This window comes from Colobus angolensis, unplaced genomic scaffold (assembly GCF_000951035.1).
Source record: "Colobus angolensis palliatus isolate OR3802 unplaced genomic scaffold, Cang.pa_1.0 Scaffold186, whole genome shotgun sequence".
NCBI classification, from domain to species: Eukaryota; Metazoa; Chordata; class Mammalia; order Primates; family Cercopithecidae; genus Colobus; species Colobus angolensis.
This window is the reverse complement of record NW_012114999.1, coordinates 3,371,378-3,395,426: the sequence shown is the minus strand read 5'-3', so window position 1 is coordinate 3,395,426 and position 24,049 is coordinate 3,371,378. Positions and strand designations below refer to the sequence as shown.

Here is a 24,049-nt window from a genome sequence, read left to right as displayed (position 1 = left end):
TTAATGTTACCTATACTTGAAAAATAATTGAAATACAGTATATGATGGCTGAATGTTTGTATTTAAATGGACATTTTGTGACTGAGAGCTTATCTGGTGCATCTCAAACCACAGTCTATACTTGAGATTCTGTTCCTAGCTCAGCTGATCAGAGCACAGGAATACACCCCTGACTGAATCATATGCTGGACTGCAACCTATGCCATAGGTATCCTGGCTGCAAAAGACACACTGCACTAATTCTCAGAAATTCTAAATTAGAGAAAGAAGTTGCTGTGATGTACAGAAAGGCAGGGCTGGGACCGACACTGCAGACTTCAAGTTAAAGTATAGGCCCAAACAAAAAGGAGATGAAAAAGCAACAGCTAGAAAAAGATGGATAGTGATGCCTTGACATACAGCCTTTTAAAGACAGAAAAGCAGGCTAAGTCCCGCCAGCTTCAAAGTGCCAGCTCCCAGGAGGAAACCCTGGAACTCCATCATATCCTCAAAACAATTCCACTTTTCCTGAGCAACTGTGCATGGGTCCACAAGGGCCACAGGGATCATGACTAGAAAAAAAGGGTATTTTATAGATGAAGAAAAGTTCAGTGTAGTTAAGTAAATTTGTAAAGGTCGCAGAGCCAGCAGGTCAGGGAGTTGATATCATAACTCCTATCTGACCCTAACATTTATAGTCTTTCTATTACACAGGCAAGATGTAAGCTTTCCCAGCAAAGTACCTCTTATGGCAGAGGTAAATATTCATAGAGAAGTCTAGAAGGCAAGGTTGAAATATTTCTTTAAAGTCTCTTTTTTCCCCTAAACAATTTATGTTTTATATTTCTATTTTGAAATGGACCTGCGTTTTTCATAAAAACAAGGTACCACCTACCTCAACCTCTTCAAGTAAAATTAATTTCCCATAAAATATGACACATTTGTCACGTGTTTCATGGCTTCCTTGACAAAATGACACAGGGCCTCAGAGTATAAGCAGCCTACAGTTCTATACCTCTAATTACTTTTTTAAAAAACTTCCTTCTACCTCCTCTCTACACCTAAGCCTATGGAAGAAGATGAGGTGAGGATTCTCCTCCTGAACTGAGTCATTTTAGCCTTAACAAAAAATCTGAAAGGATAAAACATCCTGGAATATTCATGGCTGCCCATCCAACATCTATTCTCTTCACTGTCCTTCTTCCTAAAAGAAACCCAACTTTCTTAAAGTTATCTATTATTTTCCGTGTACCCTAATGCTTTAGGAATGCCTCAACCCCATTTATAGGGTCCCAACTGGTCTAAGCCAATCACTTTGCTGTGATTGCTTTAGGCATGGTCAAGCGATAATTCCAGCCAATAAGATAAGAGGGAAAGTCAGCTGTGGGGCTCTTGGGAAAGGTTTCTTTGCTCTCATAAAGATACACCAGGCGAGATGGCCCCTTTTTGTTTCTGGAGCTTTCTGGACGGGAGAGGAGCTAGTGAAATCTGTAACTGCTATCGCCATCTTGTGGTCACAAGAAGAATTAGCCCGAGGAATGGGGCAGCATACAAAGCACGGCAGAGACAAGAGACACCAGAGAGCCAGAGCCCTGATAAATGCCATGCCTGGAACTGCCCTGTCTTAAGCGTTCTCATGGGAAGCAGTGAGTATTCTTATTAATGGAGCCATGAATCATGCTTTCTGTTTCTTCCAGTAAAAGGCATCTTTCATTTACTTGGCAAATCACCTCTTAACTCTATTCCACTGCCTCCCTAGAGCAAAAAACCCTATTTAAAACTTGTACTATTTTAGCAATCCAAGGAAATAAAGGAAGAGGGAACTGTCATTTATAAATGCCTATAGAGTAGAATATTAAATATATATTAAAACCCTCAAAATGACTTAACATTGACAGATCAATATACGAGAACATTTATTAAGCATTTGCTCCATATAGAAAACTAAGCTGGAAGCTTTATATATATTATCAAATTTAATCCTCATTGCAACCCTATATTATCTACCTATTATAAACAAAAGTGAAACTATGAATAATTTGCTAAAATCAAATACATGCAATTGATAAGTGGAAAAAGTAGATTTTGAAACTAGTATGGCTAGCTCCAAAGTCCACACTTTCTCTTCTTATCTTACATTTAAAAAACTCTAGAAAATAGGTAGAGGCACAAGCAGTGCCAGTGAATCATTGAGCATTATGAAAAGTCAAAATAAAAATATTTGTGGAAAAACTGAGACAAAATTTTCTTGGAACAGGTATGTAAGTTGAAATTTTAATTGTAAACTGATTATGTCTAAAGTAAAATTAACAGAAAATTCATCAACAGAAGGTATGAACATGTGAATCAAGAATACTACATAGTTAATAAGAAAAAGAGTTCAAAATATTCATGATCACTACTTTATAAAACTAGTCTCTTTCATAACGTATATTTTCAATACAATATGCACATTATTACAGTAACAGTGTTACTAGACATTTTGGAGTCAATTTAAATGACATCAATATCCATGGAAATGAATTTTTAGCAAGCCTTTAATGCATTTGTCTTTACCTGTTTGTGATGAGCCGAGAATTAACATATCTATATTCTCCTTCATATTTTTGCTCAGTTACTGTCATCCTACCAATGGGTCTTCTAAGTCGAGTTAGGAATAGCCCAGAAACAACCAAGTAGGCCATCATGCTTGCTGGGCCCTATTATTATCGGGAGAGAAAGATACAGAAAGTTCTGGGATATAATAATAAATTCACTTAGATACAAACGTACAATTTTTATAATTAACCTCAATGACTGAAAGAAATTGCTCTACTGGGTAATTGTTTCCCCTTGTTTTCTTTCTGAAAAAGTACACAGTAGCCTCTAGAATTTTACCACTCATGAGCTTTTCCTCTCACCACTGTAGCTTATCCCTCAGCTCTCTCACATTTTGCTCACCTAAAAACTCCTAATTGCAGTTCTCACCTTTCCTGTTATCTAATACTCTTCTGTTTGAACTCTTCTTGATAATCTCTTAAGATTCCACAATAATTCTTAGACCTCTTTTTCTTACCTTCTCTTTTAATATTAATATTCCCTCAAATTCCTTCCTCAGTTCTCTTCTCATCTCAAATCTATACCCCTGGTCCTATAACTCTTATGAACCCAAGAAATAAGTACTACACATCCTTACCTTAATACTGTGCAGATGCCTCAAGTTCAGCTCCCCCTGAACGAGCTCTGTCTTTCCCTGCTTGTACATCTTGCTTCCAGCTGCTGTACTATGTATTAATAATTTTGTAGGTGACCTTATCACCCATTGACCATCCCAAGAGAAAAGTTTCAAGTATACATTTCCAAGTTCATCATAGGCACTTCTCTCATTCCCCTATATACACTATACTCTGCCATACTAAAATAAATGTTTCCTGAACTGTTTCCATTCAGTGAGATTGTTCTTATGTTTAGCAAGCATGACATAATCTAATGGATGTCTACTTACCTCCCCAAAGCAGCTCAGATATCACCTCCAGTTCTTCCTGGCACTAAATACTTTATTGAAACTTCTATTACTAAACTTCATCATGCTGCATTATAACTGTTTGACTATCTACCTGTTTTACCACACTGTAATTCCGCTTCAGCAGGAACTGTCTTATTTTTTTATTCCTAGTATCTAGCATAATATATGTGCTAGTATGTATTCAAGATTTTTTAAAAAATTAAATCTGATCAATTCAAGGCATTTCAACAACTACTACAAATGTGGACCAAAAAGATAACTAAAACAGTTTCTGCCTTTAAGAAATGCAGAATCAGATAACAGGTAGACATGGAGACATATTTAAGTATCACAAAAATGTAGCTAAGTACCACAAAAATATGACTGCAAGGAGACAAGAAGGATTTGGCCTATTCACTTGCTTACAGTAAAACAAAACATAAGAATGATAAAACCTGGATCACACGATAGCAAAGAATTAGGAAGATAAACAGAAAAATTCAAAAAACAAAACAAAACAAAACCAAAACCCTGCTTTCCCAGTGGTTTGGAAAGCAACAAAAACCAGTACAGAAATAATTTATTAATCAACTGAAATGCATATATACACACACACATATATAAAACAACCATATTATTATATGGTTGTGTTATAAATATATAACAATAACATTACATATTAAATGACTAAAGTTACATTTCAATAAGATAACTCAAAGAAAACTTAAAAGTGATTCTTGCCATCACAAACATCAGACTTGGATAATAAGGCTCATGGGATAGCCAACCATTTACATTATAAAACATTCTTGGAACTGTTATACCCACTCTAAATGTATCGTTACTTTAACATTAGAATTTCATATTAATATGGACGTCTCCATATCTCTTTTTAGACATTACTTTAAAACAATAAGTATAAGTATATTCATGGTTTAAATACTTCTGTTTTATTATATTTTTTTAAAGAAGCAGGTCTCGCTTTTTGTCCAGGCTTGTCTCGAACTCCTGGATTCAAGCGATCCTCCCATCTCAGCCTCCCAAAGTGCTGGGATTACAGGCGTGAGCCACTACCCCTGGCCAATATATTTGTCTGGTTTTTAATGCCACAAAATTGAAAATTAAAAAGCAAAATTAGTACTTCTAAAATCTCAAGTAAAGTATTATCTTATAACTGGACTTTGTTAGGTAAACCATGTGAAAATACATTCTTTGAGATATACAAAAATTCTTACAGGCCATCAAGCTATTCACAGTATGTATTTCAAATATTGTATTATATCAATTTAAAAGGTGAAATAAAAGAAGACTCACCTGAGCTCCAATTGCACTCGTTAACTTAAAGATATACAAAACTATGTCTAAAAATGGCTGTAAAATAAATATTAGAATACACAAATTAAAACTAAAGCACTAGAATGATAGCTAATACAACATGTTAACTACAAAATGTTATTAAACATTTAATACACAATTATCAACATGTAGAGTTCCCACTATGTATAATGTACTGTGATAGTAAGTAGATCAAAGAATATGTGAAAGATAACACTTTTCCTCTCAAGAAACTTAAAATGGGAACAGCTTACACAATGTCTACTGACCATCAAGTAGGAAAAACATTTATCATTTTCCATCAAAGATACCTCTACTGTGATAATTAACCCCCAGTAACTCAGTAATGTGTCAATATAACGTAAAGATACTAAATAAAATGACCTGAGATGTAACCCCAAATCTGCTACCAGCTTGTTTCTACATATCTTCACCTGTAAAGTGAGAAGCTTTTCCTGCTCCAATATTGTTTGACTCTATTACATTATCACTTCTATGGCAAAATAATCAAGTAAGTAATTGAATCTAATTTTGAAATATAAAACTCAAGTCTTTAGAACCAAAATAATACATTAATGTACTGCTCTTCACACACACAGACAACTCAACTAATGCACTGTCAGTTGCATTAGATAGAAATGTTTTTCAAGAAACCCAAATTGTGTTCATTCACTTTAAGTCAACAGCCACTGCTCATGCCTCCACTTTTTTTTTTTTGAGACAGGGTCTGGCTCTGTCACCCAGCCTGAAGATCTTGGCTCACTGCAGCCTCTGGAGTAGCTGGGAGTAAAGGCACACATTACCATGTCTGGCTAATTTTTGTATTTTTTGTAGATGGGGTTTCACCATGTTGCCCAGGATAGTCTTGAACTCCTGAGCTCAAGCAATCTGCCCACCCTGGCCTCCCAAAGTATTGTGATTACAGGGATGAGCCACTGTGCCGGGCCAAGAGCCAGCACTTTCTAATCCACATTATTAGGACAGATGGCTTGGTTTGTTAACTGGCTTGTTTCAACATTCAACATCTACCTTTCCCTTTCCTTTTTTTTTTTTTTTTTGCCTTATAAATTATCAAGAAGCTAGAGATACCTATAAAATTCAAGAATTGTTAAAACTTATAACAAAAATAATGACTCATAATTTAAGTTGGAGGTCAATTAGATGTTTAAAACATCTAATTTACACACTGGTGCACAGCCCCACTACAATTAATTAATTTAACATTCTTCTCTATTCCAGATGTGACAAAACCTGAGAGTTGCTCAAGTACCAAGATTTAAAGAATACATAATAATGTCTATAAAATTATATGGAAAGTTGTATATATACACCCCTCATTCCCGCCATGCATGCATACACACACATACACACATACACACACACACAGAGACAGAGAGAGACAGAGAGAGAGAGAGAACAAACTTTCAAATGTTGTAATGGGAACAGAAGAGAAAGCTGAATTACTGAACTATTTGTAGTTGTCAGAGTTCCTGAGTTTGGGATCAGTTAGCAAAGGCTTCCAGAGAGCTAAATAAATAACAAAGTTGGGCTGGAAGTGAAAAGCACTGGGCCTGGGCATGAGGAGAGCAGCTCTTGTGGATATATCTAAGAATTGCCTTCCCTCCATCAACCTGGTTGAAGCTAGGACATTCCTATTCTTACAATGTGACCCAGTCCTTTTTATAGTTTTGGTTTTCTTTTGTCTCAAAATTGTATATCTAGGTCAACTGTGACCAGAGGCAAAGATACTATCATTGGTCCAGTATGAGACAAGCTCCTACCCAACACCAAGGGAAGTCACATGAGTTAGAGTGGGAACTGAAGCATCACAGATGAAGAAGGGAGGGGATGCTGGGCAGACTATTTTATAGGTGCCTACTACATACCACAGTCAATGCAAGAGGTAATGGCAAAGGAGAGGGTTTAATAAGAAGACTACAGCGAAAGCTGTAAGGGTGGTGAGATAACACGACTAAGACAAGAACTGGAGACATCAGTGACAAGAAGGAAAACTGGTTAAGGCCTATCAGAGTCAGGAACTTTGGCAATATTCTGAGGAGAATGGGAAAAACAGTAATTAGAAAACTGAAATATACTTGCATCTTGTGAAATGTTTTGACTACTACTTACTAATGATCCATTAGAATTAAAGATACTGAAGCAGAGAAATGGGCAGAAAGGAAGTCCTAGTCTAGTGTTCTAAGTGTGGAATTAGAAACATAAATTGACAGTCAATCTCTAACAATGGCCGACACATGCAGGTCAAAAGATAAGAATTCAAATTTCTGCTGTTTTAATGGAATCAACCTGCAAAATTCTTAGAAAATCCTTATAAGACACTAAATTATCAGTTCTTTGCCAAAGTACCTCACAAAAATAATAGAAAAAATTAAAATAATTAAAACTATTACAACTCTAATTTTCTTACAAAAGCATTAAATATTTGCATGCTGCTATTCTGTCCATAAAATCAATTCTATATAAATTTGCTTAGATTCAAAATTCAACGAATTAAACAAATAATCTTTTAAAAAGTAGAGAAACTTACCTTACTAAGATTTGAATACAGATCGACTACACTGTTACAAAATTTTTCTACATCTTGTGTAAGCAGCTGGTCTGGATTAGCTATTCTGTTGTCCAGATTTCCCATTTTATAATATGTGAAAGATCTAAAATAGCATGAAGAAAAGTAATTTTAAAACAAGTGACTTTAAAGATAAAATGACAACCAAAAAAATCACATTACACCGCCTAGCTCAAATACATAGAAACAAAAAAGTTTGGAGTCAGAAGAGATCCTATCAATTGCCCTGATTTTAGAGAGGAGGACACAAGTCCAGAAAATGATGACTTGTCAATTAATGGAAAAGCCAGGACTAGATTTCAAATAACTGAGAGGTTGTTCCTAATATGCTTCTGTACCTAAAAGCGGTTTTCTTAGAAAACATACAATAAATAAGAAAAACCGCTATATTGATCAGTTTCACAAATAGTACTCTTCTATTTAAATATTTTTAATATAAAAATAGGTTATCACTTACTGAAGATACTCCTCATAGAGGTATTTAGTGAGCCTTACTCGGAAGCACAGTTTAAGCTCATTTAACCCATACTTCAAGAAGTTATTAACCAGAGAGATCTAAAACAAACAAACAAATATTATTGGTTTTGCTTTTCATTTCTGCTTACTAAACTATAAATTATTTCTCCATTATTTCCTGTGTCCCAAATCCTATAATTTTTATAGCTGAATCCAAATTATATAATTCAGTTCTGTTTTACTTTACTGCATTTAGCTGAATCAAATGTACCTGGTTTGAATTATTCTATGTTAAACTTTAGATGGAATATGTTAATATCATGAATTATGAGACGTATCTTGCCATTTTTTTTTTGGTAAGTGGGCAAAAAGTCAAATCTATCCCCTTTCCAGCCAATGTAAAGACTTGCTTTTAGGAGTTCAGACATTTATGTTTATATTTTCTGTTTCCTACTATCAGCACCACAACCCTAGACAACGGAATTCTATATACACTGTATTTGCATTTGTTAAAAAAAAAAAAAAACTACAGGTTTTACACCAACTAATGCTATTTTCCAGATTATATCTAGAGCCATCTTTACTAACATTTTCCATCATTACATTAAAAATGTTCTCAAGTGGTCTTTGCTGAATCTTCATCTTTCATATCTGTGTTGCTTATTCCAATTGCTTATTTTAAAAAGTCTAAAAGCTATGTAGCCCCATCTTCCAGCTTTATTAAACAAGAATTTCTGGCAATTTCAACGTAACTGAATTTTACAACTAAGCTTCTCATTTTTACCCACAAATTTAAAACATTAAATTCTTACAGTCCAAGAAATGAGAACCAAACTAAGAAAATCACTTATATTTTAGACTGAACAATTTATCTGTAAAAAATTCAGACCATAAATTCCAATTTAACTTAAAGTAGATTAGTAGTACAAGTTACGATACTAGTTTATGGCCTAAAGTAACCAGGATGATTTGCACTGCCCCCTCTAAGTCCCCCCCAACTCTCCAAGTTGCCCCCCGCCCACATACATTTTGCAATGACTGGAAACATTTCTAGTTGTTAAAACTAAGAGAAGGGTGCTGCTGCTATATAATGGGATGCTGCTAAACACCGAAAAAAACCTGGACTGAAGGTTAAAAAAAAATGCCAAAAAACCCCCTCACCCACATACATATGTATATGAATATATATATACACATTACAAATGAAGTTAAACCAAACATAATCCCCTTTTTATCTAGTATGAAGGTTTACATTGAAAATTATACTATAAATTACAAACCTAAACTGAAAATAAGAATATAGTATCATAAATCTTTAAAGAATTTAATAAGTAAAACCCTTAAAGATTTTTAAAGGATGCAAATTTCCCGTGTTAAAAAGATTTTTAATGAATTAAACTTACAAGAGGCATGACAGCGATGAAGTTGAGTAAGTATCTCTTGAAATCTTTCCTGCTACGACCAATGATACCACTGCAAACCACCACATGCAATGCATTAGTTGCAAAAGAAGCAAAATCTAACACTAGGAAAACTTCTGTAAAGCTCTAAAATTACTCTAGGAAACTTCTATTAAATCAAAACAATCAATAAAAAAGATGCTGAAAAACACTTTTTTGCAAAAACATGTTTGCAACTTTAAAACGTCATCATTTTGAACTTGCTGGAACCTCATCCTGCAAAAGGCGAAATTAAACAGAATGATAACTAATTATTTCTTAGTAAAAATGGCTGCTTTAAAAAAGGCTTAAGTGGCTACAAAACAAATTTAAGCAAAACAATTAACAACTTTATAGTCCCAGGAATGGATTATTATGAATAAACAAAGTACCATTTGTTTGTTTTAAAATATTTTAACAATCTGATTCTCATTTGTGTGAACTAATGGCAGGGAGACAGACTAATGGGGATCAGCAAAGGGTCAAGAGTAAATATTTTAGGCTTTGTGCACCCTAAGGGCTCTGCTGCAACTACTGAATTCTGCCACAGTAGAAAAAAAAAAAAAAAAAGCAGCCAAGAAGAAGTGTGGCTCTATTCTAATAAAACTTTACCAAAGCAGATGGCAGGTAGTGAGATTTGACCTGTGGGTCCTAGTTTGCCAAGACTGGGACTAACGCATAAATCAGAGCCCAGAATGGATCTATAGAAGCTTCATCTTCCTCAACACACTTCAACTAGACTAGCTCCTCTTTTGCCTATTGTTAATCTGTTTTACGTATTTTTCTGCTTTTAAAATACACATTAAAAATTTTTTTAAAGGGTTCTAAAACTTAACTAAAAATTTGAACAGAGCATTATTATATAAGTAAAGGATCTTTGAGTAAGATATGTGTATGACCTAATACAAAGATAGAATCTATTTGATCACAGAACTCTTATTTCAAATAATACTTAGTAATATTCCCAAATTTCATAAGATATATTTGTATAAAACATTTGAGAAACACTGGACTAATTGGTTTAAACCTAGCTGCCCATGCACACACAAAAATAACTAGTATAAGACTAGAGAAATAATTTCCTTTCTATGAGGGAGTAGATAAATAAATTTGGGAAATCTTAGGTTAAACAAAGCTTAACAAATGTCTTTACCAAAGACCTTCTCAAAGCTTTTAATGCATAGTATGTGCATTTTAACTCTCTGTGAGGGGTCTGTAGTATGAAGCATTTCCTCTATCATAGCCAAGATTCCACAGAACATACTTTGGGAAATGTTCCTTTAGACTGATTGAAAGAAATTAATACTCCAATTTTTATGTAGCCCCTAAAAAGCAAAACAATTAAAACAAAAAGGCTGACTACAAGAAAATTAAATAGAACCACACAAAAATGTTGTTTATAGCAATAAGAATATTAGAGACATTAAGCAATCAAGACAGTACAAAAGGTTCAGAGAATTTACGTTAAAATTGTTTGAACCAAATCTTACATAAAACCAAAGTGCTTTAGTGCTGCCCAAGCTGTGAAACACACAAGAACATGCCATCATTCAGCAATGGTTTACCATTGGAGTAGCAGCTATAAATTTAAAAAGTGGTTTCTTGAATAAAGTCTTATTTCTGCTTATTATTCCACTGCAAAAAAAAAAATTAACAAAAACAATTTTACAATAGCCCTACTCACTACAACTTCCAAATATTTAAGAAACTTTATAAAAGAGAGTTTGGTAATTTTTAAATTCTGCTTGTAGCCAAATGGGTGAAAATAAAACATATTTTTATGATTAGATAAAGCAGCAACAAGGTACGAAGAATTTTCCTCCATGTCACAGAATTAGTATAGTTTCTACCTTAAAAAGGGTGTCTTTCCTATTAAGATTTGTCCATACTCCAAAGTCATTAGTCACCATCAACAAATAAGTTTAAAATATGAAAAGAATATTAAAATGAGGTACATTAAGAACCATAATAAGTCTCCTTGAGGCTCTCTTTAGCAGAAATACATGAATCTGGACTTACTTTAGAAAAGGCAAAAAGGGAAAATAAATAAATAAATTTGCACTGTAGCTTAAATACTGAGATGGAGATATATGTTAACTTTTCAAATAAAATTATCCAGTACAAATGTACAATATTTTAAAACTTCTTTTCCTGAGATAAGGTCCAAATGTTAAAGAATTTCATACACAGCAGAGGCTCAAAACTATTTAGGAGAAAGTTAACAACTTTAAAATGAGTGTTTTACAATTGGTGAGTATGGGTTAAGAATATAAGGAAGTTCTTTATGTTAATCTTTTTTTTTTTTTTTTTTTGAGACAGGATATTCCTAAGCTGAGGCGATCCTTCTGCTAAGCCTCCTGTGTAGTTGGGACTGTAGGCATATGCCACCACAGTCAGCTAACTTTTTTATTTTTTGTAAAGATGAAGTCTCACTGTGTGGCCCAGGCTGGTCTTGAACTCTTGGTCTCAAGTGATCCTCTTGACTCAGCTTCCCAAAGTGTTGGGATTACAGGCATGAGCCACTATACCCAGCCCCTTATTCTATTTTTACAACTTTTCTGTAAGTGTAGTGTACCAAAATAATGGTTTTTAAAAAATTGTTCAGAAACTCATACAAAAAATGAAAAGCAATTTTTTAAAAATCTCATAATTAAATTTTAAAACTGAGTACTACACACACGTGCACATGATTAGGCTCCCCCTACAAACACCCTTCAAGGGAGACCAATTAACAAGCTCTCAACTCCAGCTTCTAGTAAGTGTTTAAGGCACTTAATTTTAAATATGAATTCACAGCCAAGAGTCACAGAATGCTTGAGGAAAGCCTCTAATGTGAATGACAACAGAATAACAAACAAAGGACCATGAAGGAAACAAAAAATGCAGGGAGCTAAAAACACATTAAAAAATTAAATAGCTTCAGAGGTGAAAAAATATTGCATCCTTAGAAGAATGATTGCTATAAAAATGAACATCCATATAAAAGATAACTCTTGGAAATAAAATTATAACAAATAAAAATTCACTGGATAATAAAGTTAAAGAAATTTCCTTGAAAATAAAATAAAATGGCAGAGATAAAAATAGAAGAGAAATTATAAGATAATCAGATCATCAGTCCAGAGGCTCCAACACTCAGCTAATAAGAATTCCAGAAAAATTGGAGAGGAATAATTTCTTTTTAAACGCAAGAAAATTTCTCAAATGAAGAATGAGTTTCTAGATGGAAAAAGAGTTCACCTAGTACCCAGCACAAGAAATTCATACTAATGTTCAGTGAAATTTTCAAACATCCAGTAACACAACATCAGCAATTTTTTTAAAAAGACCGAGGGGGAGATTGAGGGAGAAACAAATCTCCAGCTACAGCTGAGCAATCAGAATGGCAAGAGGCCTCAATACCCACCCTGGAGCTACACAACAGAATCTACCAGATGCTTCAAAAAGGTTTGATTAATTGAATCAGAATATCTAGTGGTGGGGCCCAGACATTCATAGTTCTTAAAATTCTCCAGATGATTCCAATCATTCTGCAGCCAAGGTTGAGACCCAGAACAGTGATACACTCAAAATTCTGAAGAAAAGTGAATTCCAACTTGGAATGCACCAACACAGCTAAATTATCAATCAAGTATGAGACTAGAAGAAAGACATTTTCAGATCTTCAAGGTCTCAAAAATTTATCTCCCTTCACCTTTACTCAGAAAAAAAGTGCATCTGCCAAGCCGAGAAAGTAAACTGAGGAAGATAAAAAAAAAAAAAATCCAGAAACAGGTTATTCAATTCAGGATACAAAGATGAAAGAAATTCCCAGAATAATGATAAAAGCAAGTTCAAACATGATTGCTATTTGGTGTGCCTAATATGCAACCAATCCTGATTAAAGCAAGAAGACCCGGCACTTTGGGAGGCTGAGGCAGGCGGATCACAAGGTCAGGAGATTGAGACCATCCCGGCTAACACTGTGAAACCCTGTCTCTACTAAAAATACAAAAAATTAGCCAGGCGTGGTGGTGGGCACCTGTAGCCCCAGCTGCTCAGAAGGCTGAGGCAGAAGAATGGCGTGAACCCAGGAGGCGGAGGTTGCAGTGAGCTGAGATTGTGCCACTGCACTCCAGCCTGGGCAACAGAGCCAGACTCCGTCTCAAAAAAAAAAAAAAAAAGCAAGAACACAGGAAACTACAAAACGTATAGGGCGGGGGTGGAAATAGAAAGATGAAGTTGCTAGATTAGTTGGTGTCTGACCATATTACAATACTGAGAAGATTTCACAGTATTGTCAAAAAGCTCAAGCTGAATTAGGGGGAAGTAGGTTTAAAAAAAAAAATAATGTGCACAAATAACTGCCAATTTGTAAACACCAGGAAAAACAAAGTTGTATGGAAAAGCAACTACCAAAGTATGCCATGTGGTTCAGCTGTAAGCAATAGTCAAAATTATGTAAACAATAAATTGTGATTTAACAAAAAATTATATAATTTTTATTATACATATAAAACATTGAAAAGATGAGCATGGAGGGAGTGTAAAAGGGCTAATTCTCACCTTCCAAAGTAGGAGATGAACACTTACACTTTTGAAACTGAGAAATCTATAAACAGTAATACAAGTATGCAATATGGAAATGCAGACACAAAATAAATGCAACAGTAAAAAGAATAGAAAATGACTGGCTCCAGGTAATGACAGGAGTGAGAGAAGCCAAGGAACTGATGTGTTTTGTCATTAAGTCCTGCAGGACATTTGACATTAAGCTATGTTCATATATTACTTTGATTAAAATTAAAAGGCACAGGACTGACCACAGGTCTCAGGGAGACTTGGGTGGAATGTGAGGGCCTACATAATTTACCCCTATTCAGAGGTATGTACTTTAAGGGCTTTAATCCTGTACATACAATATTCTTTACTGTCCTAGAGAAATGAGTCAGAGAACATGGTCATAAAGCATTCTTCCTCTTCCTACAAATCTTTAGGAAGCAGATCAATAATCTAAGAGAAAAAAACCTTTATTCCAAAATGTTGGGGCATTTAACAATTTTAAGTACTGTCATTCAAAAAGTTATTTTAGATTAAATAGTCCAAGGAATTTTCTGACAAAATATTGCATATCAGGAAATAAAATTACTAGCAAAATTTTTTACTCTGACATTCTAATTGGTATTATGAAAAATAAATTATTTATTAACGGATAAATGGTAAATTGTTATAACCCAAGATATCCCAACTGACATTTTATATGTTTTTACATTCAAAATTAGCAATTTGCAGTGATTAATAATATGTAGAAACACTATAATGAAAAAATATAAAAAGCACTAACACCAGATGTGGAAAGAAATGTCTAAGAACTGTTTTCCCTTCTAATAAACACGCTCAATGTGATTCCTTAAAATGCTTTGAAATTTTCCTCCAAATTATCTAATTAATTTCAGAAATCCAACTTGGTGGATTTTTAGAATTCCCATTACAGCACTTATTACAGTGCATTTTAATTTTCTATCTACCTGTCTCTAACTCTTGATAAACTGTCAGCTCAGCAAGGCTTGGTACAGTTTCTCCTAGTCGCTGGCATACAGACCCTTATCACAGTACAGCACATTGCCTGGCATATGGGAAACACTAAGTATTTTTTAAGTAAATGAACAAACACATAATTTGACTTGAGTATCTTTTACCTAATTTAGAATCTATTTCTTGCTTATAAAGATAATGCTTAAATATGAGACAATTAGCATTGCATACATATAGGAGGAAGGTGAATGAAAAAGTACCTTTCAATTAGTGTTCCATTTTGAATCATCCAAACATCACAATACGTTCGAGACACCAGCGTAACAGCAATAAGTACCAAGTAACCTGTCTAAAATAAACCAGGTATAGTAAATTAACTAAATGCATTTTAGAAAGTTCAAAGAAATATTACCTTGGTAACAATTTTTGGTTTCCAAATCTAAAGCTTTATGTAAGCTTTAATACAGTTGCCTGATATTTTTTCTATGAGCAATTTTAAATATAGTTAAAAGGGAACTCAAGAATATTACATAAATTAAAAAGGCCTCATAGATTCATTTAATCTTTCTCATTCAGAATTCAAAAGTGAATTCAAGGTAGGTCAAAGGACTTGCCTTCATATACCTAGTCAAGGACAGAAGCTAGGAATATAACTTAGATTACCCAGATTATAGTGTACTGTTATTTTCTTATATTTTTAACATATAACTTTAACAAAGAAAAAAGACTAACTGTAAATATACTGCTAACTAACCAAAACTGAAGCTTACAATTTTGCCTAGGTAGAATAAATTTGGTTTAATTTGTTAGAAAAACTTATAATAGTGTCCATGCCCTCATAGGGCTTTCAATTTAGTTATGAAGGGAAGAATTATACTTTAAAAGTAGCAGACAAATGTAGGCAAACATATTTGTATCACTTCATGTCCTAAGCTGTGGGATGGGAAGGTTTGGGGTGCCAAAAGACAGTTATGGCATTAGAAATATGATAAATAGTAAAACAAAAAAGAGAATGAGGATTAAGGGTAAAAAAGATGAAGGATTTAATGGGAGAAAAAAGGGATTAAAATCACATGAACTATGGTACTGTACTGAGTTTATACACATAAAATTATTGCAAGCTTCTCAGTAGAATAAAAAGTGATGTTAAAAAGTGATGTTTAAAGAATATTACTTAAGCAGTGCTGTGCAAGACAGATTACAAAGCAGGGAAAGTCAAGACACTGGGTAGGAATCAGTTATCTCTCTGTGAGATGAGAATCCTGCCACCCCAACCCCAAGTACATACATTTAAAGCTGATCTTAAATTTTCTAAATTGGAAGAAGAAGACAGTGACACAGAAGCCAAAGTAAGGAAAGAAGGCCTGCAGAGGGTGGGAGGCTGGCCAAATTAGCCCCTTCTACCTCCCTTACTAATTCCCAAGGACTCATCCAATATCTCCAATTTGTTTTACATTCATTGAACCCCTGCAATAGTTGAAATGAACATTAAGCTGTTAACTGATTGGAAGGTAATATACGAATCTTTCCAGAAAAGCTTGTATTTTAAATAAGGATTCTTCAAAGGCAGGAGGGTTGTAGAAATGAGAGAAAACAATTTGTTATGCCTGAAGAGTCACTGGAAATAGTCACAAAAAAGATAAGAAGCATTAATCAATTTTTAAAAACATTTTTGTTTCTGTTGTGGGGACGGACAAGATGTCACAGACATGATGTTGTAAACAAATGAAAGGTTGAGGACATAGGGCCAGATCATAAAACAATAATCTCCTAAGCAGATGATATTAAAAGGAAGGCCAAAGTCAGGTTGTGATTTACCCTATAAAAAAAGTCACATGTTTTAATCAGGATTTTAAGAAAGAATACAAATTGGAGAAGGAAAAGAAGCAAAAAGACCAATTAAGATATAATAATCCAGGTAAGATATAGTGAGAACGATAGGAATGTAAAGGGAGAGAATAATTTATGAGAAACTTTAGGATACTTAGAAAGAACATTTATAATATAAGGGAAGGAGCAGATCTTAAAAGTGTGTGATCTCATTTTTAAATTAAAATATATGCTTACACACAAGATGACTATATATCAAAACGAGTAAGAGGCTGATAGGTGCCAAAAAAAAAATCTAGCTGCATTTTCTAATTTTCTTCAAGGAACATGTATTACCTCTGTCTAATTAGGAAAAAACAAATGCTATTACTTTTTTTAAAAAGAATTTCTCAAGGGCAGAATCATCAGGACATGATGCCAAGGTGAGGGGAAGAGCAAATCCAGCATGATGAAGAAATGGACGTTGTCTTTGGGAACTACAATGCTTTAACAGTTAAGTATAGGAAAAATTAGCAGATCCCAGTGGTCAAAAAGGATGACAAGGGGAAGAGGAAGAGTTGAAGGTAATGATATTTCTAGTTACAGAATGAGAGAATGCTGAGGAAGATGGAGAACACAGCATTATTTTAATAATCGTTAAAAATGTTTATCAAATAATGAAGATAATCTTGATAAAAGAGCAAAGGAACGAATTATAAAACTATTCATACAATCAGCTCACTTCCTGAAATACCTGATGAATCCAGGTATCATTTTGGGTATCTTAAAAATATTTAATCAAATACATTCCACACTAATGTGACTTGTTAACATCTCAATGTAATAAAAAGGTTTGTCTTTTGACATTTAATCCAGTTTTTATTGACAGTATTTAATTATAACAAAGCAATACCATTTGGGGTAGCTGCACGGCAGTACCCTAGTATTTCACATAAAATGAAATAATATTTCATAAACAAGAGAAAACTATTTAAAAACTGGCACTGAACAAGGGTTTTTGTATGACAGGTGATGATTTAAAGACAAAAATTTAGTAGTCTTCTTTACCTACAGAGAAAACGTTTGACCTACAGTATAACCAAAGAGTTATGATTTTATTGTTCTAATCTTATGTAACCTTGAAAGTTGAACACCTAACAATATAATTTGGGTATCTGTCTCCACCCAAATCTCATGTTGAAATGTAATCCCTAGTGTTGGAGGTGGGGCCTGGTGGGAGGTGTTTGGGTCATGGAGGCAGATCCCTCATGGCATGGCGCTGTCCTCCAGATAGTGAGTGAGTTCTCATGTATCTGGTTGTTTAAAAGTACATGGCACCTCCTTAGCCCTTTGCTCCCTCTGTCGCCATGTGAGACACTGGCTTCTCCATTCACCTTCAGCTGTGAATGCCAGCTTCCCGAGGCCTTCCCGGAAGTGGAGGAGATGCTGCGCCATGCTTGTACAGCCAGCAGAAGCACGAGCCAATTAAATCTCTTTTCTTTACAAATTACCCACACTGAGGTATTGTATTCAAGAATGGTCCAATATACTTAAGATTACAATTTCATAAGACTTACCTCTTTACAAAATGTTCTAGGGACCATGATTTTCAGAATCTGTGCGAGCCTTGAGAAAAACACCTTGTCCACCACAGCTCGCTCCTTTTTTCCCTCTTTCTGCATTAAAAAAAAGAAGCCATTTTAAGATCGCTATAACAAATGTATCATAAAATTAAAGAACCATGTTTCATCTAAGTCAATATAAACAGTTATCAAGATAAATACTGAATTTACAAAACCCAGACTTGCATACTTACACTGCTCCTCATATTCAAACATGTTTTTGAGAAAATAATGTTATCTAAAAACTGAATAAGGAAGTGAGTTCTGGAACCACATAATTATCTGGATGAAGAAAACTGTAAGCAGAAGAAATAGCAACGGCAAAATACCAAGGTGAACGCCTGCAACGTGCTTGAGGAAGAACAAAATGGCCAATCTGGCTGGAGCTGTGAGGAAGGTACCATCACAGAGGATGAGGTCAGAGAGACAGCTGAAGAAAAGGCCAAGGGCTTACTGAGTTTTGTATTAGCCACTTCCTGATTAACACCATATTAAAAAAAAAAAAAAATCCTGAACAGAATTTTCCCTGATACCAAATATAGGAAATTTTTGGATTCCTAGATTTACCATTTAATATTTCCAATATACAGTCTGTCCATTCACTCTCTCTTCCTCGTAACATTCAAAGACAGACAAGGTTCTTTCACTCATGCAGCTCACATTCTAGCGGGAGAAACGCAGACAAAAAATAAACCAATAAATAAATTATTACAGATAGACTAGGCAGGGTCATGAGGAAAAAAAAAGAACAGTTCACACAGGATGGTCTGAAAAGCCTCTTGACATTTAAGCTTAGACATAAAGAAAGAAAAGCCATGTGATTATTTAAAGCGGGTACCAGGGTGGAGGGAGTGAAGCACAAGGAACACCAAGCACAAAAATACGTGTTGGAAATAAAATAGGTGTGCACATTTCACAGCAAGATGGCAGTATTGCTACAGCAAAGGGAACAAGAATGAGAGAAGTTTAAAAGGTAGGTAGGGCTTATAAAGGACAGAGGCTTGAAGCCACAGTAAGGACTGAGAGCTTACTGCTATTGTAGAGGGATTTAAAAGAAGATAATCTTACCTCTCTCAAGAGTTTTTTCATTTTCACTAGCTCCATGAAAATGGAAATACTAAACCATTTGCAAAGGTAAGGAAACAAGTGACGAGACTTATTACTCTTGAACTGTTTGGGAGAATAGACAGGGGAAACTTCTTGGAAAAGGCAAAAGACACTCCAGAAAAACCCCAATTCCCTGACTGTTTCCTCACCTCCATAATCACAGCTCACTTATCTGGCTAACTACTGTGCTCCTGAAAACAAATACCTGTTTGTATTTGTAGAGTAACTCTATTAGCTAGATATAATGTAAATGTGCTTTGATTAAATAAATATCTAACTTGATGAGCCTTAAGTGAACTGTTTGGGTACCGAATTAGAATAATAACTACCAACTATATGTCAGACACTGTGCTAAGGCTTTATAGACATTATCTTAATAAACAGGCACTGAGTGCAGTGCAGAACTATAGGCCACAAAAGGAAGTCTGAAGGCACTGTGTTTATAGGATTAGACTAGAAAGACTACAATAGGAGGAACTGGAGAAGAATCAGCCTAACCTGCAACTGCTGGAACAGAGACTCAGCATTTCAAGTCTTTCAGATAAAGTTGAAAACTTCATCCTACTGACTTACAGGCTCAGTCTGCTTAATTCATACATGCATGCATTCATTCACTCAACAAACAACTACCTGATCCAAACCCTATTCCAAATGATATGGACACAACAGCAAACAAAACAGAGAGAAAAGCCCTATTCACAGTCCATTTAGTTGAACTAGAGTATTCTCCTCGAGCTAAACCTTACACATTCAACCTAATCTCTGTTTGTGTTTTCCCCAAACCCGGAAAACATAGGAAGAAACGAGTAAAGAGAAGGCCATACATATTAACTACCTTTAAAAAAAAAAAAGAAGTTAAACTATTTGTTCTTCCTCCTGTCACCATCACCACTCCCCCCTCACTTCAGCTTGCCTTACCTGTAGCCAACACCCAGAATTCTCCATTCCTAGCAGGAACTTTTAAGTGGCACAATCCTGAGGTGAAATGGACATCTGAGTTAAACAGAAGACCACCTGTTTCTAGCTACTCTAAAGAAATGATCTAGGACAAACAATGAGGAAGGTTAGGAAAAAAGAGTTACAAGAGAGTAAAGCTGAAACACTTTAAAATATTAGTTGCTAACTGGTATAAAATTCCTCCTCATTTTCTTCTGTTCCTGTTGTCACTTTCCCTATCCTTAAACTGACTGAAAGCTGACGGATTTTCATTACATTTCAATTCATGAAGGGAAGTAACTATATTCTCCCAAATTATCATTGTTTTCTGCAAAGGACCACCTGGACGGGGAGGCTGGCTCAGAAGGGCTGAATTCAAAGAGATGTCAGGAATAGGAGAGTATCCTGATCACAGCAAAACTCTACCTGAAACCAATCTAAGTAAGAGTAACTATAGAGGCAGTGTATTTCATAACATTACTAGCCTTTCCTAAGATTCCATTTTAAATTCACAATGAACTTTTCCCACTTCTAAACTTCCCAGTAATTTTTTTAAATACAAAAAAAGACCACTTTTCCCACTTCTAAACTTCCCAATAATTTTTTTAAATACAAAAAAAAGACCACTGTGGTGATACAAGTTTAACATGAACATTATAGAAAAAGCAAACAAATCATTAAAAGCTATTTGAGAAGTCAAAGTAATAACGTAACAAAGGAAAAAAGAAAACCTAAAATTCAAAAGGTAACAAGGTCAAAGTACAAGGAGAAGTTCCTATTGATATGTCAATCACCTTAGGTGAGATTGACTGAAAAAGATGTTTGAAATAGCAGTAAAATAAGAGGCCATGTAGTGCTGACATAGTATAAGTATTCCTGTATATTGTAGGGAAAAATGAAAACTGGTACAACTATTATATATCATTTATCAAAATATAAAATGTACACTGACTGTAAAATGTAAAATAACCTAGTAAATTTATTTTCAGGAACTTACCCTACAAACATACCTGCACATATGCTTAGCCACACAAATGAAAACATCACATACTCTGTTTATAATACCATAAAATGAAAAACAACCTAAATGTATACCAATATTACATAAATCATAGCAAAATTATTCAATGAAAACTCTATAACAACTGTAAAAAAGAAAGCAGCTCACATACATAGAAATAGAATCTGCAAGAGCAGGTCTACAGCTTTAAACATGGAGTGATCTAAAAAACAGTATGCTGGAAAAAATTAGAATGATGCATGCAATTCATTTTACACATGAATTTATGAAACTTTTAAATATGTAAAGTAATTCTACCTATATTGTTTATGGATACACACACATGCCAAAATACAAAAATATGCATGGGAATGCTAAATACTGAACCCAGCACAGTACTTATCTTTATACATTTTGAATTTCATTATACTGTTCTCTTTCTAATTAAATCCTTTTTTCTCCTTAAAATTTATGTCTTATGAAAACTGCCTCTCCCCACCCTATCCCCATCACAAAGGATATAAAAAATTTCTATGAAGAAAATAGGTTAAATTGCTTTCCTCAAAAGTAACATATTCACTGTAGAAAAATTAGAAAATTCTGATAAGCAAAAATAAGAAAACTAAACCTACTGTCTTTGTTACATATCCTACTAGATTTCATTTTAGCACACGTGTGCACTTCCTATAAATTTAACAAATGTGGTTATCAGTGTGCATCTTGTGTCCTTTTTATTGCCAATCACTTAATATAACCTAAATTTATCTTGCTCACACTATGCAAATAAGTATATGCTAAACAGTACTGTACAGAAAAATAAGAAAAAAATGAGTAAAATGAATCAAGCTGTCCTAGAACTTGCAGATCTCCGATATGCAAATAACAGATATGACTAAGTTCAGATAACTAAGATTTGATTGCTCAGATATAACTTAGATATGAGAGATCGTGGAGCTGGAGGTATCAGAGAAGTGAACATAAGCACATCTTATCACATTTTTCAAAGACTGGGAAAGAAATATTATGGAAACTAAAGAATGACAATCTTGATGTCAATCACCAGGATATTCAGAGAACAGACACTGACATGGAGAGTTGGGGAAGACTTAAGAGATACTAATCACTAGAAGCCAGCATGAGTTTACTAAAAGCACATCATGCTAAACTGTTCCAATTTTCTTATTTGTTAAGGATACCACACTAGCATACTAGCTGATATGTAGAATGTAAGCTCCATGAGGATGGAAACTTATTTTTATAACTGTCATATACTCAGAGCCAAGAACAATGCCAGGCATATATGAGCAATAAATATTTACTGAAAGATTGACTTACTAAGTGAATTAATAAATTAATAAAGGAATTAGAGGTTTCTTATAAAATTATTGTAGCCTTAATAGACAAATAAGAACCAGATTTTGCTATAACTGGATGTAGTCACAGCTGAATAACCAGAAACAAAGATTAAGAGATATCACAGAGCAATCTCCTTGGTCCTTACATAGTCAATACTATCAGCAATTCTGTGAAAGAAAGGAAAGGCAAATTAAATTTGTAGATAATTCTTCTACTTAACACATCAGATGTAAGAACTGCACTAAAAATTAGACTAATGGTATAGATAGTAGGTTAAACCCAATCAGCTGACATTTACAGCAATAAATTAATGTCTATCTAAAACAAATCAACTGAGTTAACATATGACCCAGCAATTCCACTCCTAGATATACACCCAAGAGAAATAAAAACATATCTCTACATAAAAACTTGTGCACAAATTTTCATAGCAGCATTATTATTCATAATAGCCAAAAAATAGAAACAATCTAAATGTCCACCAACTGATGAACTGATAAACATAATGTGGTATATGCATACAAAGAACACTACTCAGCAACAAAAAGGAATGCAATACTGATACAGCAACAATATGATGAACCTTGAAAACACTGTGCTAAGTGAAAGAAGCTAGGTATAAAAAGCCACATATTATATGATTTCATTTATTTGAAATGTCCAGAACAGGTAAGTCAACAGAGATAGAAACAGATTTGTGGTTGCCAGGGATTGGGGGAAGAGGGTAATAAGGAATGACTGCTAATGGGTATAGGATTTTTTTTTGGAGAGATGAAAATTTCCTAAAATTAAGTAATGGTGATAGCCACACAACTCTGACTATACTAACTACTCATTTATACACTTAAATGGATAAATTTTATGGTATATAATTATAACTCAATAAAACTATCATGAATATAACATGTAGAGATGTAGAGCTGTTCATCAGAAATACACCTGAAGTTTATAATTTACCATAAAAAATTCACTGAATGTAAAAAATAGTAATAGTTAAAGAAATAAAAGCAATTTTTAGATGAAATTTAGCAATATCGTATTCATATCAAGAAATGTAATCATGCTGATATATTCCATGCTAGTCAGGCCACAACTGGACAACTACATTCCATTCTAAGCACAATGCCTAAGGAAAGTCTTATAGGTCCAAAGGAATGTATACAGAACTGAAAAAGGATCAGAACCCATGTCACATTAGACATATTAGAAGGAATCAAGATTGCTAAGCACAGGGAAAGAAAACCTCATAAGATACAACTATCTTCAAATATATGTGGGTCTACTAGAGAAAACAGAGCCAGACAAGGTGCCTCACACCTATAGTCCCAGCTACTTCAGAGGCTGAGGTAGGAGGATCCTTAGAGCTCAGGAGGTCAAGGTTACAGTGAACTATAATCATGCCACTGCACTCCAGCCTGGATGACA

The 24,049-nt window shown here is 34.3% G+C and overlaps 1 protein-coding gene across 4 annotated transcripts in view; it reads right to left on the bottom strand.

Annotated features, from left to right (window-relative positions):
• The window catches only part of ABCD3 (ATP-binding cassette, sub-family D (ALD), member 3), a 95,347-nt gene that overhangs the window by 28,709 nt on the left and 42,589 nt on the right, over positions 1 to 24,049 (bottom strand). For all 4 annotated transcript variants that reach the window (XM_011940013.1, XM_011940014.1, XM_011940016.1 and 1 more), the window contains 7 exons: positions 18,181 to 18,279; positions 15,055 to 15,143; positions 9,245 to 9,314; positions 7,843 to 7,940; positions 7,347 to 7,470; positions 4,778 to 4,834; positions 2,536 to 2,678 (listed from right to left, as the gene is read on the bottom strand). In XM_011940013.1, the coding sequence (XP_011795403.1) occupies positions 2,536 to 2,678; positions 4,778 to 4,834; positions 7,347 to 7,470; positions 7,843 to 7,940; positions 9,245 to 9,314; positions 15,055 to 15,143; positions 18,181 to 18,279 (680 nt within the window). The remainder of the gene's footprint in view (positions 1 to 2,535; positions 2,679 to 4,777; positions 4,835 to 7,346; positions 7,471 to 7,842; positions 7,941 to 9,244; positions 9,315 to 15,054; positions 15,144 to 18,180; positions 18,280 to 24,049) is intronic.